We start from the raw sequence: 26,886 nt of genomic DNA on the forward strand, positions 1-26,886 counted from the left end.
TTATATCCTCTATTTAAAAAGTTTTAGATCTGACATGGACCAAATATCACTGACCTATATCATATTGCTGTAACAAACAATATCACTTAGCTGTATCATACTGATACAATTCTATCCTATCGGAAGTACTCTTGAACCAGCTACCATAATGTACCTGTCGACATGTGTAGTCTAGGGTTATGGGAACTTGGATTCTGCTCCCTTTGCAATTAACTTCCTGTCTAACAGCAGGAAAACTAGTTAGACCCAAAAGCTCAAGCTTGGCTAGCGCCTAAACATCTTGAGAATTCAAGTCTTGGCCTTTTGTGACTCTTATCCCCCTAATGGTAAAACAGAAATGGTAGACTTTCCAATCTTAAAGAGATTGTGGTGAGAGTAAGTGCGTGAGAGGTAATCATGTACTCACATACTATGACAATAACAGCCCTATCAGTATGATAGATTAGCGTCTAAGATTATATAAATATCATATAAAATAACCTTTGAGTTGTATTTACAGAAAATGTCTGTGCAGAAAAATGGATGCTGCACTACATTGTTATAAAAATTTGTTTCTGATACTATTAACAAGTTCTGTTTCACCTGTGAACCTCCACACTACAGAAGAGAACCACTACAGCTTCCACAAAAGAACACAAAAAGAAAACAAATCCAGATTCCAAGCTCACAGCTATTTGAAACATGGTTTGCAGTCCAAAGCACAGGCTTGGAAAAGCCAGAATGCACATAATCCTTTTAAAGTCATATACTTATTACTGCTTTTGAATCAAGCCCTGCATAAACCAAACTGTGCTTCTTAGAAGATCGTGTAAATTGTTGAATATTATTAACTTTGAATAAAAAAAATCAAAATTTTGTTTAGATAGAAATAGTTACTGTACTTCCACAGTGTGGCTATAATCAGTGCTTTATACATATTTCTTTCCATTCAGTGTCAGAGGAAAGCGTATTATTGGTAGGTTTGTTTCAGTGTGCCACTCTGCCTCAGTCTCACACAAAGAACTCTTTGTGGGGTCACAGATTAGCATTTGGGCAGGCAGCCAAGAGAGATGAAAGGAGGATGGCTACACTAAGGATGTACATAGCTTACACTCATCAAATACGCAGGGGAAAAAACCAAGAAAAAAATCCATGTAGTCTATTAGCTGTCCTCTATCCCCTTAGTTTCTGAAAAACTGCTTTTAGTGGAAGCTCTAGCAATGTGCAGTTCTACTTTGGCACTACAGGTTGCAGAGTCTTACACATAATAAGTATTACCTCAGTTCTGAGATAAAGTAATATTTTAACATTCAGTTATGGCAATATTGTTCAAGAGAGAGGCAGGTACAGTCATATCTTGACAGATGAGACATGTATACACCCCACCTTTAGGTAACAAAAAACTTTATTATACTACTGTGTATATGTTTAAAAAGAAGATGGAAAGATAATTCAGAATAACGAGCATGCTTGAAAAATGGCAAGCAAGCTGACATTGTAGAAATCATTGTGAAGAAATAGAAAATGCTGAAGTTATAAAAATCAAGACCAAATGTTCTCACAACACCTCCATCCATATATCTGTATCTACATCCATCCATCTATATAAATTAATAACAACCATACAGTGCACAGTTTCAGAAAGGAAACACTGCCTGCAAAGGATGCTAAGGATATCTAGCATTTTGAAGACATTTCCATTCTTTACATAGTCAGGATCTCAACTGATTTATTTGTGGCACAGTAGAGAGAAGATGCAAATGCTGCATTAAATATGGAGGTAAATAGAAACAGAAGATATTACTGTACAAGGATTAAGGATAAAAGTCTACTTAGTATTCCAGGAAACTTCTAATGGGAAACAAACCCTTCCCCATTTATTTTACCACAGGTCAGTGGTAAGAATTCACTGAAGATGACTTACAGCTTATACTTACCATTTTATCTCTATTTGGAAACTGACATGAAATAAATGAATAGCTCAGTCTTCTGTGCACAACTGACCTGCACAACAACCACTATTCACAACTGGCACTTTTTGTTGGCAGTCTGAGCAGAAAATCCACGGATTACATTGGCACCAAGTCTGAAATATGCTCTGAAACCAAATGATGGTCTCTTGAGAACATAACTGAAGTACCTCACAGTGGAGAACAACTACAACTACCTGTGCTATTCATAGCCTGTGAGTAGAAGCTTTCTGTTTTCAGCATTGTCAGATTTTCAGCATGCTTTATTTGGGAACAGTAAGTTTAGGTCCTGATAAGCTACTAAAATATATTTTCCAAATACAGTAAGCACTGTAAAGGCAAAACAGAATGCTATAATGAGTGCTAGATGGAGGACTATTCACTTTTGGAAAGTGAATACATCATCTTTTTTAAGCAGTTAACAGAATGAAATAAAGAGAGTGTAAGTAGCAAACAGCAAAGTATTGCTGGACATCATCCAAATATAAAAATTATATGTGAGCATATATATAACAAACCTATTACTTTAAGTACCTTCTTACCTTAGCATTTTTAATGCAAGGACAAATAGCCCAAGCTGCACTTGCTTGAACATCTGGATTAGGATTTTTCAACAATGACCATAACAAACGAACTCCATCTAGATGGTCAATTATCCTATTGCAGAAAAAAAAAAAAAAAAAAAAAAGAAAAAGATATAATTAATTATGGAGTAGGAAATGTTACATTTTAAATTATATCAGTTTGTTTGGAACACTGCTTTAATAATGACTTTCTTTAGCATACTGTTTTGCTTTATGTAAGTGCTTGTGTTTTATTGTCAGCTAATTGCCATCAACATAGTCAGTAAACATTGCTTACTATAGCAGATGGGTGTGAATAAATGATGTAAAGACAGAATATGTTCTCTAACTAAATCTCATTAATGCTGTTTACTTTTTTCTCGGCACTGTCAAAATGCTTATAGAAGATAAAGTAAAGTAAGCTACATTATAACCAGAACTCATATAAACGTGAAAACAAGCATGTGACTTTTTAATGATCTGCATGCAAAGTGAAATCTGAATTCAAGCATACTGGCTTCTTTCATATAGTAACAAATACTTTCCAAAACAAATATTTATGCCCAAAACTATGTACTTAACTTTTTATTCAGTCTATGCTTAATGTATTTACCTTACTCTGTGACATATTTTAAAATACTATGTTTCTAATCTAGCATTAGAAATTAAAATGGTCACACCACAGTGCATCCTTTGTTGAGCATGAATAACGCGTAACTTGTTTCCCATGTGTTCCTTACCAACAAGACTAACACTGAACACTATGTTATAATTACTTAAACACACTGTAATCAAAGCATCTTCGTGACTAGCTGAAAAATGAATTATCATCAGAATCACCTCTACACCATCTGTGTTATGTTTACATATCAATCAGGCTAGGGGATCGTAACTTCACATTAGGGTCCAGTGAATACCTTAAACGGAAAGGAAGGTCAAACAAAACTTAATAGCCTTTACAAACATGCCTTTTTTCAAAAAGATATGTTAAACCCAAAGCAGATGAGCTGAAGATAAAGAAAAGCAAATATATCTTCATTTTCTAACCTCAAAAGTAAAAATTCAATTGTATAAAATTGATCTACATCTTTAATTGTAAATGCAAGAGAAAGTTAAATACAGATCATGCTTAAAAACATCACGTAAAACATGTCATCTGTGTTCACGATCCATAGGTTTGCCAGAAAATCTTTAAAATAATTATAAAATCAGCTTTGTATGTAATCCTACCATCATTTGAAGCAGAAAAAATAATTAAGGACATGGACTCTGTCTAAAATAACAAGGGATTTTATTCATAACGCTTTTATGCAAACTGGTTAAACAACTATGTTTTTCAAAATAATACTTTTTTGCACAAAGCTATGGTTGAGACATTATAAGTTATTTAAGATCTGTTAATTTACGACAGCTTATTTTACATACTCAGCTCCAAATCAATTGCAAGAAAATCATCATTCAAAGGACAAATTCAGAAATCTTAATGCATCAAAATAAAACAGCATGATCACAAACTACACAATCACATATATATGTTCAACATAGTAAGGATGACACAAGTGAAAGCTTCAAAACAAGGTCTTAAATCCCTCCAAACTCCCAATTTCTCAGCACCGCCAACTTCTCAGCAATTTTAACATTACTTTCCTGTCATTTCAGAAAGCACAAGGAATTTTTTCCTATATTGGAATTAATTAAAAAAGAACCCATGAATCTTTCTTCTAGTCAAGCAGAGTACTGACCATTTACCAACATGAGGTACTTCCTCCCAAGAGGGGCTAAATATAAATGACCCAGCTCCAACCAGTATATAAAAATCAAGAGATAGATGCCAAACACTGAGCTCAGCTTTTTCCACCACACTTAAAAAAACAACCTCTAGGCTGATTTATCTTTCCTTTCTATTTTTTTGAAAGCTTCCTTTTCAATTTGAAGTTTACTTTCATTTTCTTTTCAGTTTTTTTGTCTTCTCTTCAGCTTTTCAAGCTAAACTAGCCTTACTCTATGGTTCATTTTCTAAAGAAGAATTTTGCCTTTTGCTTGAAGACCAGAAAGACCAGAACAGCTCAGAATATCTGAAAGTGTAGTCCTCTGTTCATTCAACATGTGTAAAATCAAACTAAAAAACAGTACATGCAAAATAAACAAATCTCCAAAGTACATCGTTCATCACTAATTACTGCTTTCTCTTAGTTACACTAGATTAACTCAAATGAAAACAACTCTACATACAAGAACGATGCTCTTAAATTCTCATACTGGAAGAATTACCGTTGTGTGATCACCACACAAGCACAAACCCTTTCATTTTCATCTTGCTGAGAATATATATTTGCCACTTAAAGAAAGCACTGCTAAACAAGTGACTAATCCTTTCTCAGTTCAATTTTTTCTCTTTCTATGGTTTCGCTGCACAATGTAGCAGATGAAGAAACTGGGTGTTAAATGAGGATATCTGCTATAAAAGCAAAGGGAACACTAAAATAAATGGCCCTGAAAAAATGTTTCCTTTATAAAAGTGCTTAGATATTAGTTTCCTTTCTATGTGAAAATTCCTTTTTAAAGTGGACAAAAATACACATTTAGGATTCTTTACAAATAAACAAAGACAGAGATGGGAAAATAGACCTGTAATCTTGAAAATTTCAGCTCTGATGCCGTTACACTAAACAATATTCTGATTTGCTCTTGTATATAGCTTTTGTATCTAATTTTCTTCCCAAAATTTATTACAACATTATTAGCAGGATGCTGTAATAAAGCTACTTACCACAATAAATACAAGCAAACATACCTTAAAATTTACTTTGGTTGGCATTCAATTCTGTATTCATCCATAGCTAGTACATTAGTCACTCTGTGGTTATAGTCACTTAAATGATATATAATAATTTGTTGACATTATGATGATAAAATTAAACTACATTTAAGCCTGTATTAAAAAACCACTCATGGGACTGTTAAAGGACAGTTCTTTTAATAAAGATGCAGAACATTTCATTTGAACGCTGAAGGGTGCCTCATAAAAGCTGAAATAATACGATATTTAGTTGATATCAAAAATCTTAATATTTAATATTTTAAAGTTCAAATATTTAACTATTTAAAAGAATAGTTGAACTACATGTATGTAATGTACCCAATGTATAGAACACTATTAATAGTCAAAATCTTAACAGGCGTGAAAGTCACCCAAAGCAGAAATGTAAACTTTATTATATTAATTGCCTTCTGGTGCTTCACTATAAGTACATAACAATATATAAATACGCAGAGTTCAGAAGCAGATTCTGAACACCTTAACATAGCAGAGGCATCTCACAATAGACCTGGACCAAGATGGCCAGTGGCCACCTCTTCTGATTCAAAGCTCTGTGCCTTGTCGTAGACTGTTCTTATCTGATCACTGATACAATTTAGAACAAGGTGTAAATTATTCTGCTCCTCAAAATAACCAGAAGTACTTGTCTTGTCAGTTAGAAATAGCTGGAGTGAAGAGGTGCTCCTATCACGCACTCCTGTGCTGGCCAGACATGATTACAGCAGAGGTGAAGGGGTGTGGAGCTGACATCACTCCTACAAAAAGGCAACTGCGAGGTGTATGAGCAAAACATCTTCCTGGTTTCCACACAGAACAGCTGACATATGGTGTATATAGAATATGTCTTATGGGCAAATAATTTTAATGCAATTAAATCCATTCAGAGATTACTGCAGTGTCTAGGACAGCCTCTGGGAAATCTCAGGTTACGGTGAATTGGTATTTGCTATTTGACCAGTGCAGATAATTTAACAAAATAATTTTTTGAATTACTTTTGTTGGCTGTTTACAGTCAACAGTTGTTTAATAAAGACTTTTCACATTATTTCATTTAAAAACCTTGATATCATGACATCATTGAATGTCATGAGATGTCTGTGCAAGATGTGGGTTACAATTCTAGGAATTTACTTTGGTTTTTTTTATATATCTGAAACTAGCAAAGTTGTTAATCTGCAATAGTACTTCTCTTTCAAATTCAAACTTAATATTGAACATTTCCAGTAGAAACTTCAACATGTATTGCTTAAACACACATGCATACACACAGCCTAGACATCTGTTTGTCATATCTGCCATCTTTTTCTGTTACAGTGTTATTTGCCAGAACTTTTGAGAAGTCTAGTTTAATTGCCTGCCAATTTAGACCACAAATACAAATGTAAATAAACAAAGTTATACTGACTCTGTATTGTGCTCACTGGTAAGATTATAGGGTTTAATTCTGGCAGAATGTAATCTTGTCTTTTTAGAAACCACAATTTAGCATGTTTCTTAAAACTTTCACTAGTTGCTGTGGACTGCTTTGATAAATAGTATTATATACCAATGACTCAAACTCCATCTGTTTGGCTAAAATAATTGTACATTTTAGTTTCTAAGATTCTAAACCCTCAGTTTTGAATGCCAGAGATGAAGTCTATAGGTTTTCAAATGAAAAGGGCAAATGGAAATCTAGTGGCAGTTAAAGAATACGCACTAGTCCTCTGTTTTTAGTAAGAGAAAGAGAATAACTTGTAAAAAGTTCCTCAAAAAGACAAATGGACATAAAAGATGTGCAGCAGCACCTCTGTCAGTGGCTGCGGAGCAGACTGAGTATGGAGGACAGCTTCATGTTGTCCACATAATAGTACGGAAGTTCAGTCACATAATTATGCTTTTTTAAGAAAAGTCAACTTATTTTTTGCTGTGAGAGAAGCTGGCTGCTGTTCTCATTTTACATAGCTCAATAGAGTCAATAAGAATCACTTAATTGCTTGAAGCTGCCTTCAAGTAAAGGCTTGGTGCAGAAAAGTAACACTATTGTACCTTCCACTCAGTAGCTGTAGAAGTTAAAGTGTCAACTAGGAAACATGACAGAGATAAAATATATGAAAGACATATAAAAGCTGTAGATTCACCTATGCCAATCGACTAGTCTTCTCTCTTTGTCAGTGCAGACTTCCTCTGTGGAACATATGATAAATGTACAGTATTTCCCTCAGAGTTAACTGCACTGTTTCATAGAACACTCTCAGTTTTTTATTTCTTATATTAATCCCATCCTCTTCATTACATACCCTTGAATCATTCACAGAAACTACATGAGCTCCACTCTAGGTCTGTATAGTTTCCACATACCTACTGCTGCAAGTATAACCACATTCAAAATAGAAGACTGCTCAACTGAATATTTAGTCTCTAATCCACACTTTGCTAAACACACACCCAGCTAATGAAATGTAAGAACATATCTGACAATTCTCAATCCTTACGACAAGGTGATGCTCCCTTTAGATTTTCCTGCTTTGTTCTGGGTTTCTGGTACATATGAAAGACAATGATAGCAGAATCCAGAAAAATCATCATAGTTTTCAAAGTTTCTGTAGTCCCAAACTAAAACAGTAACTTTTTAAACAGTGCTGGTCTGTACCAGATGACAAATAAAACAAGCCTTAAGACCTGCCAGCCAAATTTGCCAGGAGAAAAGCTAATAGTAGAGAACAACTGATCTCCTAGAACCTGTCACGCCATTCTGAGGAATAAGTGATTATGAAATAAGGAATGTAATAGGGATCCAGCCAGATGAACCACGAAGACCAGAAAGAGCTAAGTATCAAACTGCAATAGGAAGTTCTCATCATCTGTATATACTTACAGGCTATAAGTGGCTTTGCTTTGCTTCTTTCTAGAAGACAATTTTGGCATATGTATTGGGTTTGTGTGGCAAGGTTTTGGTAGTGGGGGGGCTAAAGGGGTGGCTTCTGTGAGAAGCTGCCAGAAGCTTCCCCCATGTCCAATAGAGCCAACACCAGCTGGCTCCAACACAGACCCGCCGCTGGCCAAGGCCAAGCCCATCAGCAATGGTGGTAGCGCCTCTGGGGTAACATAGTTAAGAAGGGGGGAAAAAAACTGCAGGGCAACAACAGCCAGAAGAGAGGAGTGAGAATATGAGAGGAACAACTCTGCAGACACCAAGGTCAGTGAAGAAGGAGGGGAGGAGGTGCTCCAGGTGCCAGAACAGAGATTCCCCTGCAGCCCCTGCTGAAGACCCTGGTGAGGCAGGCTGTCCCCCTGCAGCCCATGGAGGTCCACAGTGGAGCAGATCTCCACCTGCAGCCCCTGGAGGACCCCACACTGGAGCAGGTGGATGCCTGAAGGAGGCTGTGACCCCTTGGGAAGCCCACGCTGGAGCAGGTTTGCTGGCAGGACTTGTGACCCCGTGGGGGACCCAGGCTGGAGCAGTGTTCCTGAAGGACTGCACCCTGTGGAAGGGACCCACGCTGGAGCAGTTCATGAAGAACTGCAGCCCGTGGGAAGGACTCACAATGGAGAAGTTCATGGAGGACTGTTTCCCGTGGGAGGGACCCCACGCTGGAGCAGGGGAAGAGTGTGAGGGGTCCTCCCCCTGGGGAGGAAGGAGCGGCAGAGAAAATGTGTGATGAACTGACCACAACCCCCATTCCCGTCCCCCTGCGCCACACAGGGGAAGGAGGTAGAGAAAATTGGGAGTGAAGCTGAGCTTGGGAAGAAGGGAGGGGTGGGGGGAAGGTGTTTTAAGATTTGGTTTTATTTCTCATTACCCTATTCTGATTTGATTGCTAATAAATTAAACCAATTTCCCCAAGTCGAGTCTGTTTTGCCTGTGATGGTAATAGGTAAGTGATCTCTGTGTCCCCATCTTGATCCACGAGCCTTTTGTTATATTTTCTCTCCTTTGCTTAGCTGAGGAGGGGAGTGATAGAGTGGCTTGGTGGGCACCTGGTATCCAGCCAGGGTCATCCCACTACAGCACATCTCCACACCCTTGTTAAGATGTGTCCTTTTGGTTAAGAACTTCAGAAAACGTTTACAGAAAGAGAAAGAACTCCACAGTAGCTTCTAACAAGGTTACTCATTGTTTTAGTCCCAAAGTCTGTAAATGGAACAGTGATGCTCCAGACTATGTATCCTTCATGTCTTTGGTGAATTACTCTTCCCAAAAAGGAGGAGAGCAGTTTGGATGAGGAGCTACAATTTCAATTCATGCTCTACTGGTCTGAGAGGAGGAGAAGGGAGAGGAATGGATGTCCCTTTTTTTTGGGGGGGGAGAAGGGGGGTAGGAATCTAATATCTTAACCCTGTGAGAGGCAGAGCACTCAACCAAGCAAATCGTTTAAACACGTGTTGCACTGATGTCAATGTTTTAACTAAGCATTGTCTTTAAATATTTACCTGGATCAGTATCAAACTTACCCACACCTGGATGAATCACGCTTTGGGAAAAGATAGCAGCATTATCTCTTCTAGTACTACAAGTCTAAATAGCACAATACATCAGGTACATGTCACAGTCTTGCTAAAAATAATAATTTCTGTGTAACGGGTTTTTTGTAGTAGTAAAAAGTATATTCTACTCTTGATCTAAGATCTTGCTTACTTGTTAATGTTTCAAAATATTTTAAAAACCATTTTAAAAGTTGAGAACCTTCAATAGAGAATTTTTTCAGATTAACCAAATTTGACATTTTATCCCTTTGTCCACTCTTTGTAAACTCCATGAAGTTTTGTCCCAAACAATCTGTACTCCCTCTTTCTTAAAAACAAGATGGATTGTTCATCACAATTTTAGCAGCAACTTACGTGATTTTTGGTGCTTATACTGACCACATTCCAGTATGAAGCTATCCATACTGGATACTACAAGTGATAGTCCTGAGTATTGGAGTATGGCTGAGGTTTTATAACTATCAATTTATATTTATTGGCATTTACATTTCTCAGTTGATTTACAATGTTGATTCTGTTAGGTTGATACGTTACTCTAAAGCTGATTTTTAGTGAGACATGTTGTGAAAGTGATTTCATTTATGTACGCTGTTATGCTACGTGGCTAACTGTTCACACAACCCATGTTTACAGTTGTGTACCATCTAGCCTTTTGCCACTGGGTGACAGCCAAAGCATGAAAACAAAAGCCCTATTCAGGAAAAGAATTCCCTGCACTGTTATATGAATATCAAGTGAATTATGCAAATCAGAACAGGAGGAGCTTAATAAAACTCTCTTTCTGACCTTTCTTATGTATAAGGAGGGAAATACGCTGAGAATCTTGAGGTAAATATTCCTGTAAGGGAATGGTAAGCACAGTAAATGCTCTCCTCAACATTTAACTGTACACTTAACTGGAACACTTAATCATAAAACTGAAGGATCTTTGTAAGCTGTACAAATCTGCATCACAAAACCAAAGAGAGCAGCAACTCTCTCAGTAAAAATACAGTCTTTTTCTTTGGTTTTGCAAAGGAATAAGAGGGGAGAAAAGGGTCAAAAGAAGTCTGAGTTCATAAAAGGAATGATGGAGAGGGCCATAACAGATAAAATACAAGTAATACTTTAAAAATTTTCAAATGATTTTTCATGACAGTAAATGTGCACATTTCCTTTTGGAATTACTTTCTCTAATTTAGGCTCTTATTTATGATTTGAGAACAGATGTAAAAGAAGAAGGTAAAACAGGTACCTATCATACAGCACTTTAAAATAATGCTCTGTTTATCTGATTTTCCAAAAAATGTAAAAGCTTTATATTCCATATACTTCCTTAATGAATTTTTTTTTAATATATAGTACATTTTACAGTAGGATGTAACTAACCCACACAGCCCTGTGGAAAATTAAAATATCCTTTTAAGTCAGATAAGACTTGACTATATTTGTGCCAGAATTACTAAAAAAAAATTTTTTTTTCAATATTTAAAATGCTATGAATATGAACAGCTTACATCATATTTTCAGGTTCTGTTGCACAAGCTCCCACTGCTTTGGTGACATTCACAAGTAGTGCCTGATCAGTTCCAGTAAGCAACTTCACTAGAGGTGGTATTCCACCACATTTACGGATAATAGTTCGATTTATTGGCTCTTGGCAACATTCTCCCAGTGCTCCGACAATATTTACAAGAACTTCTTCAGGCTGGTCAGTGAGCAGTCCTACCAAAGCTTCTACGACTTTATATTCCCGAAATCTAAAATACAGAAATGAAATGGAAGTTGTTATTTTCAGTATGTTACTGTTATAAGTGTAATTTTATAATTAAAGTATAATTATAATTAAAGTATAATGTTTAATTTCTGTATGTAAAGTATCTTGCTGAAGAAATCACAATACAGGTAAACCACTTCAACCAGTTCTTGAAAGTGTGACACACAGCATAATTTCTCACTCTACCTTTTAAAATACATTTCTCTAATTTAGCTATCTAGGAATCTGCAGAGTAGTTTGAGAGTTTTTTAAAACTTGACATGTGGATGCAACATCTATAAATAACTGAAAACATACTGGAAGACTGGCAAGTACTGTGGCATCCTAACTTCCAGTACTTTTTCCTGCCATGTTAACAATAGCTAGAGTAGTAGTATATCAGACCCTCTTCCACCTCCCTGGACCAAAGCATCTCCCTTACTTTTCACAAAATGTTAGCCTTTAAAGGGTTTGCCCTGGCAAGTTCTATACTTAGTTCAGGCCTAATAAGTGCTTTTTCCTAAGGCCAGACCTACAGTTATAGCACATTTCTATTGTACTATAGAATCATAGAATCGTTTAGGTTGGAAAAGACCTTTAACATCATCAAGTCCAACTGTTAACCTAGCACTGCCAAGCCCACCACGAAACCACGTCCCTAACCACCACATCTACTCCTCTTTTAAATGCCTCCACGGATGGGGACTCAACTACTTCCCTGGGCAACCTGTTCCAGTGCCTGACTACCCTTTCAGTGAAGGAATTTTTCCTAATATTCAACTTAAACCTCCCCTGGAGCAACTTGAGTCTGTTTCCTCTTGTCCTATCACTTGTTACTTGGGAGATGAGACCGACCCCCACCTCGCTACAACCTTCTTTCAGGTAGTTGTAGAGAGAGATAAGGTCTCCCTTCAGTCTCCTTTTTTCCAGGCTAAACAACCCCAGCTCCCTCAGCCGCTCCTCATAAGACTTGTGCTCCAGACCCTTCACCAGCTTTGTTGCCCTCCTCTGGACACGCTCCAGTACCTCAATGTCCTGCTTGTAGTGAGGGGCCCAAAACTGAACACAGTACTCAACGTGCGGTCTAACCAGTGCCGAGTACAGGGGGACGATCACTTCCCTAGTCCTGCTGGCCACACTATTTCCCATACAAGCCAGGATGCTATTGGCCTTCTTGGCCACCTGGGCACACTGCTGGCTCATATTCAGCTGGCTGTTGACCAGCACCCCAGGTCCTTTTCCACCAGGCAGCTCTCCAGCCACTCCTCCCCCAGCCTGTAGCGTTGCATGGGGTTGTTGTGACCCAAGTGCAGGACCCAGCACTGAGCTTTGTTGAACCTCATACAGTTGGCCTCGGCCCATCGATCCAGCCTGTCCAGACCCCTCTGTAGGGCCTTCCTACCCTCCAGCAGATCAACACTCCCGCCCTACTTGGTGTCATCTGCAAACTTACCGAGGGTGCACTTGATCCCCTCATCCCCTCATCTATGTTAAGATTCCATTTTGAAATCAAGTAATAAATCGACAGAAATTCGAGTTGACTGCTATATTAATACTTCCCTCATTCTTCATAGCACTTTTGGTACTGAAAATCAAAAACATGTTTTTAAAAATCCTGGCAGTGCCATCCTACAAACAGATACATGCTAAACCTCAGAAGTTCATCTTTCAGAATAGGACTTTACTCCTCAGTACCAAGGTTGTCTTCTAAGTTCATTTTGTCCAGAACTTAGAAGATTCTTAACACTTAACAAATATTGTATCTTCCTTTCATACATTTTCTATGATACATGTTGACAATTCCACTTGGTATATCAAGCTAGATGTAACCTGTATATTATCTAATAATTATGCTTTGATTTATACCTTTGTGTAAATACACATAGTTCCTCCCCTAAAGAGATAATTTCTCTGAGGATATAGTGTTCTCATTTGTGCTTCCCCTACAGCCCCTAGCTTCTGGAAATTCCTACTTCAGCTACAAATACTCTGTATTTTCCAGGAATCAGTTGTACATGTGGCTTTTCTTTCATAAAAAAAAATAGTATTTTTCAGATTTTGATGGCAGAACTAGAACTGTTTCAATAAAAGTTAATCTTTCCAAGCTGGTTTATCAGTATAACAATTAAAGTAACTGAGAAATGAGAAATTTTCATTTTTCATGATTCAAGCCTTTGCTTAAGGAGGAATCTTCCCCTCTTTGTTCACTATAATTTGGAAGTATCCCTGTAAATTTTTTTCAAGAGAAAAAATCAACAGCATGAAAAAAAGATCAACAAAGCAAGCAAACTAACCCCCCTCCCCGATTTTCTCTGGCTACTTTATCTGTGTTACATATCAAGTGCTTCACAGATGGAACCATATGAGCTGGCTCTGCAATGGCCAGAGCTGTTGGCTCGGGCCATCTTGTGTCCAGAAGCAGTACGGCTGCTTGCACGCAAACTGGAATCTGAGCTAGTCAGGCCCAGGCACCTGTATCAGCTCGTTGCTGAGTCAGCACAACATCTCAGCAATGTACTTCAGGTACAGGAAATACTGTGGAGTAGTTCGAAGATAATTAAGTGGCTGTGCAGGAACCAGCAGGGTTTGTTAGTTCTAGCTTCATGCCAGACTCAAGCTCATCCCTTCAGATCTACTTACGTGTTTTCATATTACCCTCTCTCTCTGTTCTGTAGTGCCCTCCCATCTTGAGTTGGGATAGGGTTTACTGCTTCAGACTCAGCACTACATAATACATGAATTCAGCTCAAGTCTGGAGCTGCGCCTGGCTAGCAACCTTCATGGAGCATCAAGCAGTTGCCAAAGATATGTGAGTAGCCCAGCAAAAATCTGTTTGCATTTGGACAGAACTATTGGCTACAGCTATACTAATAAATAAAACAGGCCATGGCTCATTCTCTAACCTTGAGGACAAGAAGCACAACATAGCATCCATATGGCTAAAATCTCTTATCCTCACAATTCAGGGTGGCCTCACCCATTCTGCCTGATGGAAACAATCTGTTGCCTGCACTGTTCCCAAGAAGCGTCTGGGCATTGTCTGGGAGAGTGCTTGCTGGCACAGGCCAAGCTGTGTAAGGGACTGTGCTAGCAGTTAAACAGTATGGATAATCATAACATAGTGCCTGAACCCTGAAAGGTTTGGCCTTGTTTAGTTTACTAGTATAGAGAGAGCCATTCAGTCCATCTCATTACTGATTGATCCAGAATGAGGATGCCTCTGTGCAAATACCCAAATCCCACAGGAAAGAAGGATATACCCTTATGAAAAGCAAGGTTACTGTGCAATCAAGAATGCCAAAAGCAGCAGGACAGCAGTAGAGTATGTAAAGACCACAGCTCTGTATACCAGCAGTCTGGGAACTCATTTAGGACAGTAAAAAGCCAGACTGTAAACCCTTATTACTGGAATTCTTTCTGATTTTTATCCAGCAGTTATCTATCATATCTGCTTGTCCAGCAAAGTACACCAAAATTAGGACTGCAGGAAGAGGTTACCTCTTACTGATACCCCTTCCAGCCTATGAATCTTACATTCCTCTGTACAGTGCAGCATAACTTCACTGTGAAGCCTAGAACATACTCCAGTGGAGCAGGCTTTTTTTTGAGGTAAGGTGCATGAATCTGATAAATGAATTTTAGATGAGGGGGTCGAGTATTCTCAATCATTAAGCTCTTCCATGAAAGGTGAAGGGTGATAACTCCTGCTGTCACATTCTCAGATAATCACTCAGAATCTTGATACTGAAAGGTTGTAGGTACCTATGGTAGGACTCTCATCAAGTAATTCCACTCATTTAAAAGCTGGGTGTCCAGACTAAGCTACTTTTCTGAGCCCCTTCTGTAGTCAAGGAGAGAGGCATCTAGGCTAATTATCCTAGATTCTAGTATATTTCTAAAGTAGGTGGACCTAATGTGTATTATATATCTCCCCTAGAACGAGATAATTTGCTCTCTGTCTCTCTTGGCATAAAACATTAAAGCTAAGTGTGCTAACTGCTCTTTCTACCATGCAGCAGTGATTCTGGTTTGTAAGCTACAGAGAGGAGCGAGGTATCAGAAACGCCCAAGTGTCAAACGTTTAGTATGTGCTAGTACACCTCCCGACTCAGTGTCCTATATCTTAACTATTCTTTAGAGGCACCATTGACTCTTAAGGTTCCAGGAACTCAACACTGTTTCCACCGTACCCTGACGAGGTCAGGTGGCAATTTTTTAAGTACTATAAAACCTAAGCTGAAAGCCCAACTGATTATAAAGTATGGTTTTGAAGAATCATAACATAACAATTTTGAAAACAATAGAGACCCATAAAATCAAAACATGATAATGTAATAAATGTAAAATTAAATTGTTACTTTGACACATTTTCTCCACTGATTGCACATTTCCAGATTGCTCCTGTCACAGCTGCTAAAAGTTGTTTGTTTTCAGAGTTACCAAGCAGAACAGACAGCGGTTGTAGACCTCCATGCTGTCTAACCAGGTCACGTGTTTCTTTATCTTCTGCACACTATGCAAAAAAATTAAACATATATATCATGTAAAACGTGTAAAATGATGTCTTCAAAAGCTAGGTGTATTATGTTGTAAGTAGTAAAAACTAATACGGAAGAAAATATAAATATTTTATTAAAGTATCTGAATACGCTAACAACTCACTAAGAGAGTTTGACAGTAAATGACTACTGTATATGCAGCAGTGCTTATACTGTCACATCGTCCACCTTGTGGACAAACAAACACAAAAAAACCAAGCCAGCTCTTTGCACAGTACACCCCGCCTCTCTCCATTGGTTACCTGTGCAATTTAGGGCTTGCATACAAGAAGAGCAAGTAGGAACTTAATTACAATATTAATTATGCAGCTAAAATATTCTCCTAAGAATTAAGCCAAAGACTATCAACATTTTTATGAAGTAATTTCTTACACATTAGAGAAATAGTAAAACTAAGCAATATTAAAACTGACAACCACATGAAAACAAAGGGCTAATCCTGGCTCTGATCTACTGATTATAATAATATAATTACCTTAAATATGGCACTTGCACAATGCATCTGAAGCTCCTCATGTTCACTACTCAGATTTTTCACAAGGTTCTCAATCATTCCTTCTGTCCTTATTGCAAGTCTGTAACTTGGCTAAAAAGATAAACTGCATCTTTTGAATCCTGTATATTAACAGTTAATAACACTAGTCACAATAATACAGTGCTACAATTCCAAGCTTTGATATTGAGAAGCCTTGTACTTTATCTTAAGCACAAGTCACCTGCATTGCCTTGAAAATACTATTCATGTTCTCAAAGTTAATCAAATACATAAATTCTCTGCAGTGCTTTTCAAATCACCTGTAAAACCAGGTGCTGCAATGCCTATTTTGTAGCCACCTGGCTTAAACAGAATTCAGAACATTCTGAAAGGTGTCCAGACTCCCTGCTCAGAGCCAAGGAAGAAAAAGATGCTTCAGAATGGGATCAAGAAATACCCACTCATTTCATCGAAAGCCAGCAGCCAAAACAACAGATCTATTCCTAGAACCAGATTAGAAAAACATGTTCTTAGAATTAAAAATTTTTAGAGATCTTTTCTTCCAAATTTTAACCCACAGGCATTATAACAGGGGACCATTATTTAAGAGAGGGGAAACATCTGTTTAAGAGATGCATTTAGTGTTATTTCCAAATATGGCCAGATAAGAAACCCTCAAAAACTTCACCTTCTCAATATAGACTTAGTGAAGCTAAAATCTGCCAGGTTGCTGTCTCATGGAGCATGCATAAACCTGTGTAGTTCAAGAAGCTAATTTTGAAAATATAAAGTGTTTTATAGTGTAAAATATTTTGGAAAATCACATTTTCCATGTCTCAAATTCACCAAGAAAACTTAAGTATATATTTTTGACCTTAAGCACAATGCACCTTAATTTCAAATATGATTCCACAAATGGAGAAATAACCACTCATCTTATATGGCGACAGTAAAAAATACTTGTATTCAAATTTAAAAACTGAATATACTTGAAGTTGTGAAACCTGCCAAGTAAATCTTTAGAAAAATCACATATATTCCTTTCTTTTTGCAATCAATCAGACACCGCCTTACCCAATTCACAAGGACAGTGTAAGCTACACTGCCCTGCACAGCATTGGATCTCCTTGGCCACATCTGCAGGTTAGCTTTGTAGTATTTAAATGTACTGCTATATAGCATCTTAAGTTGCCAAATTTTTCAAGTATGATCAAAAAAATGAGGAAAAAAATGAAACTGATTAAGGAATTAATTTCTATATATTTTCTTCCACAAACTACTCCTAGCCTTTTAAATAAAAAAATATGTGGTCTTTACTTCATTACAAGCTGTGACCTTCTCAAAATCAGTTTGACCACACAAAGGATCTACTTCCTGATGGGATAACTGCCCTGGTTTAAGTTACAGTCAAATGTAATGCTTCCTTTTAGTAGCTAATTATTTTAATGATTAGAAATAACTTAGCTATATGTGTTTACTCACCTCTGAGGCACATTCTTGTAGTGTCCCCACTACTGGGGTTAAGATGTTTGCATGTGAACATTTGAGCCATCTTGCTAATAATGGAATGCCACCAGCTTTACGGATTGCTTCTTTATTTTTGATGCTTTTGCTGCAGCTCCAGAGTGCCAAAGCCCCACAACGTGCTATTTCAGTGTCTTTTGCTTGAGATGGTGTCAGACTGGTTGATCCCACAGAAATACAGTCCAACAGCCCAACCTAAAAAAACCCATTTTTTTAATTATCTACAGGAAAGTTTGATATTATACTGCTTTTTAATGATGGCAAACACTACCACAAGAATCATGTATACTACATATGATGCATTTTTGGACAAAACTATGCATATGACGGGGTACAAATTTTAATGTCTGCTTACCAATCTCTTGATCCCTCCATGCTGCCTTACTGTCCTTCGTGCTTGTTTAAATCGAGCAACATTAGCAATTGTTTCAGCTGCCAAACATTTTAGATCTTTATCTGGAGAGTCCAGTATTTTCACCATGATCTGTAAGCCCCCAAGGTCTGCAATTGCATGTCTGATCAGTGTATTTTGACTAATTTCCTTCAGGATTTTTAATGAACCAATCTAAATAATGGAATATAATGGAAGTTAAATGCTATTTAAGTATACATAAACAGAAAAAGTTTTTAAAATGCTGGATTATCTGAAACACTTTATCTTTTAAATTGAATCAGAAGAAAGAAACTGAAACTCAAAGAAATTGGATTTTTTTCTAAAAACATCTTTGAAATCGAGAAAATACAGAAATGAGAAAAGAAAGAAATCAATTTTCTTTATACTATATAACTTTGAAAATTGAAAAAGTATTCTAATAGAAAAGGCATATTCATTGCTGTATTCGACAAAGCTGCTTACCTGACATTTAATTTCTTCTGTATCAAGTAAATTAACTAACACTTCAAGACATCCAACGTCTCTGATGGCCAGCTGACAAGTTTCTTGAGCCAGATTGAAATCTCTCATTGAACACAACGCGATTACAGTAGCTGTTGGATTACCTCCCTAAAATAAAGCAAATAATTAACAAACGTGTAAAGTGCACTTAATATAAAACTTAATCTCTTCTACTAGTACTAGTAAAACTACTACTAGAGAAGAAACATGTTAGATTATTTTGATTCTATGGTGTTAACACAGACATAGTAAGAAATGAAATTATTGATAAAGTCTGCAAATGGCATAGAGATTGAAATGAGAGTGAATAGCACAGGTGACATTACTAACATGGCTTGCTGTGAATGGACTAGTAAATTAGGCAGTCGAATATTGTGAGTTTTGTATGAGTGTTTGCAGGTAGCAAAAGAACACACAGTGAAGATACAGACATTTCAGAGAAGCTGTCTGCATTCTTTGCATTGGTGTTCACTCTGGAAGAAACCAGAGAGATCTCAACTGGAATCATCCATTGTGGAAGCCATTTCAGAGGATTTTTCTGAAACTGAAGTCACTGTAGAAAGTTTTTATAGAAGAACCCTGACATTGTGAACAATAACAAGTTGCCATTATTAGATAGTTTTCAACTGAGTTATAAAGGAAAGAGGGTAAAATAGTTGATTCAGTAGAAGTGGCATGTATCCTCTTGCTTCAAATTGCCCTGTTACCAATGTCCTGGGAAACAACAAATGTGATGTCAACTTTGAAAAGAGTTCAAGGGTTATCCAAGGCCTTTTAGCCAAACATCTGTGCTGGACAAACTGGTAGACTGTAATAAAGAATAGAATTAGCAGACATCTGTCTAAAAATGATATGATATTCTTGTAACAATATGATATACTTAGAGTCACCATGGATCTGTTAAGTCCTACCTTACAAAACTTATCAAGCCTGTGGTGATGGTGATCTAGTTGATATGTCTAACTGGACTCCATAAGGATTTTGACAAAGTCCCTCCCTGATACCTTTTAAAGAAACTAAGCCACTATATTATACGAGGAAAGGTCATTGCAAGGATTGAAAAGAATGACTAAAGGATAGGAAACTGGCGATAAAAACAAATAGTCGGTTCAATAAAGGGATGTGATTTAGTGGAGTTCCACAGATCCGTGTTGAAGTTGTGCAATCCAACATACTTATAAACACCCTGAAAATGGAAGGACTAGTTATGTGACAAAGTTTGTTGATGATATTATGATTCAGGGTCTATTGTGACAAACTGATAAAGAACTTAGTAAGACTAAGAGGGCAATAAAATAGCAAATGATAAAATGAGAAGTGATGCACATCAGAAAAAACAAACCTAACTCCATAGATGAAATGATAGGTTGTCAGCTGACCATTAAAAATTAGAAATGATATCTTGGAGTTAGCATAGATGGCAATCAAAAAACAAATGGAATATTAGGACTTATTTGGAAAAAAACAGCGAACACAGAATGTTACTATACCACTGCATAAATCCATGGTTCACATTCACCTTAAAAACTTCCTGCAGTTCTGCAGCCTCAGTTTCAGGAAGGTTACTATAGCATTGGAAAAGTCTCAGAGAAGAGCAGCAAAGATAATGCAAGTTTTTTTCAGTCTAGAAGAGGGATGTCTGAAGGTATATGATAGAGGTCTACAATGTTAGGGATGGCATTGAGCGGGACAGATGGGGATTGACTGTCCAATGTCTCTTTTAATACAATCTCTTTTAATAATGAGGTATAATAGGACTCAGGTTAAAAAGAGATAAAGGGAGTTGGTTCTTCAAATGAGGCAACAGACTAGTGAAACTAGTTGTGAAAGGATTCTGTGAAAGCTAAAAGATTTCAGTAAAGGACAGTAAAAACATAAATACCTCATTCAATTTTCAACTCCCTGAGCTAAAAACAGGTGGGGGCTTGGAGAGTATTAGAAAGCTGTGTGTTTGCCCTGTTCTTACTTTGCCCTGGGCATTCATGGTCCTGGGTTTCTTCTGCCTTGGTAGAACATGAACAGAGCTTCACACTACTACAAGTTATGCAGTCAAGTTTCCCACACTTGTGGAAATCAGAGGTCAGGACATCTGGAGTGCTAGATGACCTTTAACCACAGAAAACTTCCATCCTGATTATCACGTCTCCCTTCCTGTTGCAGTCAGGTTATTAGATACATTGTCTTTTCATCTGCCCAACACAATTTATTTTATGTCTAAATTTAAGGTCATACAAATAATGAAAACAGGATATAGCTCAATGCAAGAGTTCTATCCTGGAAACCAGAGCATATAAAAAGACTTGGGATGTTGAATACAAATTTGAGATTACAGGGTAACATTTGATTAAAAGGATGAACTTTGGGATGTATAAGTGAAAGTATTGAATAGGAACATAGGTATTATCTCTTTTTAGGCACTCGTGCAACTACTACTGAAATTCTGTGTCTAATTTTCCTTTTTACAGTTCTAGAAGGAAAGTGAAAATATGGAGATGATTCAGAGAAGAGAATTAAAAATGACTGTAAGCCTGGAAAATAGTTGCATTAAGACAGACATGAGAAGCGCTATTTGGTTTATTAAAAAGTAAAGTAAGGTATGATTTATTCATAGTGAATAAATAAATCTATAAGAAATCTATAAGGAATAGGAACGTGATCACAGAGAGCTCTACAGTCTAGCACAGAGGTCTGACAAGTCGAAGTTAAAGGTACTAAAATTTAGATGAGGAGCAAAATGCAAGTTTTCCATTGTATGGTTAATTATCCTTTGGAAGAAATTACTTAGAGTGATGAAAAGTTTTCCAGCACTGGAAATTTTTCAGTCAAGATTGGATGTTTTTCTCAAAGATAAGCTCTATTTCAGCCACAGCTACTAGACTAAAAGCAAGAAAGGGATCAAAGAATACACCCTGTGGTATGCAGGAAGTTAAAACCATATGATAACAATGGATTTTTTTGAACCTATAATATAGATCCACTATTAATTAAATCCGGTATGAACCCAGCTGCACAGAAGTTAGGAGGGCTGAGCTACCATGTAGCTGCAACAGAAGCTGGAGTGCATGAGCAATGCCAACTGGTGCTAATGCAGAAGTTACAACTTGGAGCACCCAGTAAAGCAAAACACAGTGTCCACCTCCCACATGCCTCTGAATTCCAGGGAAGCTTTGGCTCCCATCCAGATCTGAACTGTGCTGCCCAAGCCCATCTCTTTCAAATGACACTTTTGAAACTGTAAAGGACTTTGAGCCAACCCTTTCCAGAGGAAAATATTTTGCTCAACTGGGCACATCATACTGAAATACAGAATATTGAAAAACTGAGTGTTTGCTGATATGAAAACAAGTAGATCTAACAAAAACATAGCATTTTGCAGCATATGTCTTAAATGTAAACAGAAACAGCAAGACAAATACAGAAAAAAGTCTTTAAATTTAACATGGTCTTCAACAGATACCATAACTGTAGTAGAGAATCACAAGTGAGAAAATACATCCAAAAGAAATGTGAGAAAAATACTTGATAAAGTTTCAGATCAGTAACTTACATCAGACAAAACACTTCTGCTAATCAATGAAGTGTATGTGGATGGAGTGTCATAGCTAATTTTTACTTAAATTTCTTGTAACAATAGATATCCACAGAATTTTCCCACAGATAACTGTTTAAATATAAAGGTAATTTTTTTAACATCTGTAACATATAGTGTCCTAAAGGGAAGATTCCTACAATTTTTTCATGTTTCCTTTTTTTAATCTTCATTATCATCTTGACTTCAGCAGAAAATTAAACGTGCCTAGCTTTAAGAACATATTTTGATCTATTTTGTAAAATATGTCCCAAGGAATAAAATATTGTAGAAATTTCTCAAATATTTTCATAGAGAAATCAGCTTACCCACACATATCAAAGTCTAAATGATTTTTAAAAAAATCCATAAGATATGACTGCGAAACTACACAGAATATTCTGTAGGTCAAAAGGACCAACAGCTCTCCTTTTATGAAGTTTGTGGTCTTTTCACATAGCTTAGACTTTGAGATTTACTTTGCTTTGTATTATAAAAATTTTCCAGCAGGTGTTTAAAGAGAAAACTTCTCATATTATTTTACATAAACATAAGAAGTATATTGCTAACCTGACAAGCGATGTCTCTTCTTTTGAGGAGTGGTTCTCCTACAGTGAAAATACATTTATACACAACGTAGTAATTCATAATTCACTTATCTTACGTGTATAATGGTTGGCATGTGACATTTAATATGGACCAGATTTTTAAAAAATAAACAACTTTTAATTCTCCTATATTAAATAAAAAATAGAACTGTATATAAAATATATATATGCATTCTATTTTTTCGGCTTCAAAAATGCACACACCACTTGAACCGTTTTTAAAATAAAGCCACAATAAAATAATTTTCATATGTGCTGAAGCATCAGTTCTACAAAATAAGAAATATTACTGATGGTTTCAACAATTATTTTTTGTTTCTTGAAGTTATCATTACAGTAAGTCTTGCACTACTTATAGCATAGATTTTAACATGCATGGAAATAGTTATGTCTCCATTAAGTTGACATAAAATCTGCATCATGTTGTTATGCCATTTGAAATCTGATATGCTGGATGCAAAATAAACTCTACTGGCAGATCAACAGTCAATTTTAAAGCTTGAAATTAAACACAGATTTAGTTTAAAATGTGCCTCTTTTCCTATATGGTGGTAAACCGTATATATCCACAAATTAAATGAAAATAAAACATTATCACTGCTACACTCTCAGTAAAGCATCTTCTGTGCAATGTATGTGTAATGTCTCTATTATGATACTCAGAGCTCACAACTGAGAATTACAGAACTATAAAGAATGTGTAGCAAATCTTGTCTTTTGCTTTTATTTTTGAGGTGTTTAGCAGACCACTTTTATAATACAATAATGCACAGATTAATCTAGTTAAAACTTTTAATGTACATATCAAAGGCAGCTGTTTTATATACATTTTTAATATACATTATCTTATTATCATCATTTTAGATGATGATAAGACTGTATATAAATTTGGTATCTGTGAGTCCAATCTCACCTTCTGTGATGGGAGGAAGAAAAGAAAAAGGTCTCTATGAGACCTTCCCCATAAAATTTCTCCATTACAGTAGGGCAGGGTGTGGAGCCCACCTTTATATTCTTTCCACAACTGAAAAGGGCATTTCAGGAATTGTGAAAGCTACAGAGGTGTCATGCAAAGGTTGCTGAATTATCTTTTCATTCTTAAAAACATAAATCAAGACTTAATGTAAAAAGGAATATTAGCCCAGCTAGTTTGACTGCCTTCACAATATAGGTCATTAAGTTTTCATCCATTTATTTTTGTGCACCACAAAATAACTATCATTTGACTAACATATACTTTGCATCTGTCTGGGGCATGACTTCGGTCTTGATTTAAAGATGTCAAGAAATGAGAATTCTAAAGGCTAATCATCCTTACTGTTAAAATAATGAGCTTGCCTGACTTCACTGCTTTTTTTCAATACATTTTGAAAATTTGGACACCAGAACAAGACTTACTGCTTCCAAAATCAGTCTTACCAGCGCTGTACAACAAGGTAACCTTACTTCCCTAAGCCTACTCACTGCTCCTGATTACAAAAAAGAGCATTCATTGTCTTTGCCACAGAATTACTGAGCAACTGTTCAGTTGCTTGCACGCTAACTTCTAAAGTTTTTAGAGTAACTGTTTCCAGAAGACCCCTCCGCACTGTACAGGCATATTCTGAATTTTGTGTCCTCATCTACTTAATTTTGCACCTGGGCATCGTGAAGCACGTTTGATCTGAATGGAGACACCCTGCAAAGCAATTCAGATCTGCCTTTGAGAGTCTGTCCTGTTATTCCACATACTTTGTCATTTCTGGTTTTCAAGAGTGACTTCATATTCACATCCAGAACTCTGACAAAACTGTTGAACAGTTGAACAGAAAGAGATGAATCAGGCAAAATCATGAGCTCTTCAGCTGGCTGAACCTCAGGAAGCATACAGAGAGTGAGAACAAGATCGAGTAACTAAGAATGAAAATCAAAGAATAACACAAGCATATAAGGACACAAACCAAAATACAACTACCAAGGGACATACAAATTGAAACCATAATTTTGTTTGATACTTCCGTAATAATGAAGAGGAAGAAAACTGTTAGTCGACAGCAAGCTTTCAACAAATGCAACCAAGAAGGCTAAAAGCATTAATGGGTCTTTTTCATGCATTAGTCTTTACTATGCTCTAGCAATGTATACTTAATGTCAATGACGACATAGTAAACACTCTGTTTATGCTAAGGATGTAGATAACTTAGATGTTTTCATACTAGCTGAGCTTTGTGGTATCAGCTCTACAGTACTGAGAGAATTGGCTAATGCCAAAGACATTAGTTTGCAGAACTGCAGAAAAAAATCTGGTGTTAACAATGGAACACAACATAGATATTACCTATCAATATCACAATGTTGTCAGGAAAAAAAAGCAAACTTTACAGAGAGGCTTATAACCAGATTTGTAACCTGCAAGATACAAGAAATCATCCTTCTTCAGTTTGGTGCTGACAAAACCACAGTTTAAGTACTACATCTGTTCTAGGAATCATACTTCAAAAAAGATACGGATCAACTTGATGAAGACCAGAGGAGGATAGCAAAATATCTCAAAAGTATGATCTACACAGAAAAACTGAAGTGACTGGAGCTGGTTACTCTAGATATGAAGAGAATAAGAATGTGGTTTAAAGAACAGCTATAAAGACAATCATCTGTTCTCCAGGTCCACTGTGGGTAAGACAAGAAATAATGGGGTTAAATGACATCAGGGCTGATTTATGCTAGGTATTAGAAAAACTTTTTTAATGGCAATAATATTTGAATTTTGGAATATATTGCTTACAGCAGTCATGAAATCTCCATCACAGGAAAGAAAAGTTAAAGAAAATTTGTCCAGAAGACACACAAAGAATTGCTGTTTTGGAGGCAAGCAGATAGAGTAAATGACCTCCTGAATTCCGTTCTAGCCCTATTTTCTATTATTTCTTTTTTGTGAACTTTTATGACCATGAAATTTTGTAAATATTAAATGTTTTTTATTAGATATTTCCTTCTGTTCTTTAAAAGATGATTGATCCATAATAGATAATAAGATCATACATACAGATAATAGACAATAAAATATGCAGCCTTAAGGTTTCAATATCCCATGTCCCATCCTAATTACATCTCTTCCTAGTAAATACTAACCTTTAAATTTTGAAACTATGATCTCAGTTCAGTAGGCTAGGAAAGAAATATACAAAATTTCCTCTGGAGTCATCTCTGGAAAGGGTAAACACCATTAAAGTTTTTGCAGACGGAAAGCTGCCAGCAGGCAGAAACATTAGCTTTTCAGGTAGCTGAGACTGTACAGGAGCTGTACAGGAGACCTATGGAATATCTAACCTGGCACAGTCTGCTTTATGGCATGCATTACCCCGTTCCTTTTGCTTGAACCCTCTGACATCGTATGCGGCATAGTTATGCCGCTTTGACTGACCTTCCTACAGCAGAGACTTGTATATGAGTTTAGAATTGTCACAATTGACACTAGAGAAAGGACGGTTTTACGAGAAAGGCACCATACCTGGATTTAGGATATCAGTAGTCCTTTGACAAAATTCCTGCCTGCTACTGGCCAGATGCCTTTCCCCAGTATCTTTGTTCCCTACTTTCAACTGAAACCTGAAGGCATTATTGGAGTACAAGTAATAAAAGTACTAACAAGACTACAAAGAAGAGGATTCCAAATGCGTTGCCCATTTTGTAGGAAAATGCACATACGTGCATGGAAAAATATAAACATTACAATGAAGTTA

The 26,886-nt window shown here is 36.7% G+C and overlaps 1 protein-coding gene across 1 annotated transcript in view; it reads right to left on the reverse strand.

The window, feature by feature from the left end:
* Nucleotides 1–26,886, reverse strand: part of ODAD2 (outer dynein arm docking complex subunit 2) — a 92,270-nt gene that overhangs the window by 39,679 nt on the left and 25,705 nt on the right. The window contains exons 11-17 of the mRNA XM_087761464.1: nt 18,950–19,096; nt 18,449–18,658; nt 18,052–18,288; nt 16,570–16,680; nt 15,894–16,048; nt 11,297–11,539; nt 2,492–2,606 (exon numbers count right to left, since the gene is read on the reverse strand). Coding sequence (XP_087617590.1) covers nt 2,492–2,606; nt 11,297–11,539; nt 15,894–16,048; nt 16,570–16,680; nt 18,052–18,288; nt 18,449–18,658; nt 18,950–19,096 — 1,218 coding nt within the window. The remainder of the gene's footprint in view (nt 1–2,491; nt 2,607–11,296; nt 11,540–15,893; nt 16,049–16,569; nt 16,681–18,051; nt 18,289–18,448; nt 18,659–18,949; nt 19,097–26,886) is intronic.

Source organism: Nipponia nippon, unplaced genomic scaffold (assembly GCF_047370975.1).
Source record: "Nipponia nippon isolate SJK-2023a ecotype South Korea unplaced genomic scaffold, ASM4737097v1 scaffold_1, whole genome shotgun sequence".
In the NCBI taxonomy this organism is placed as follows: domain Eukaryota; kingdom Metazoa; phylum Chordata; class Aves; order Pelecaniformes; family Threskiornithidae; genus Nipponia; species Nipponia nippon.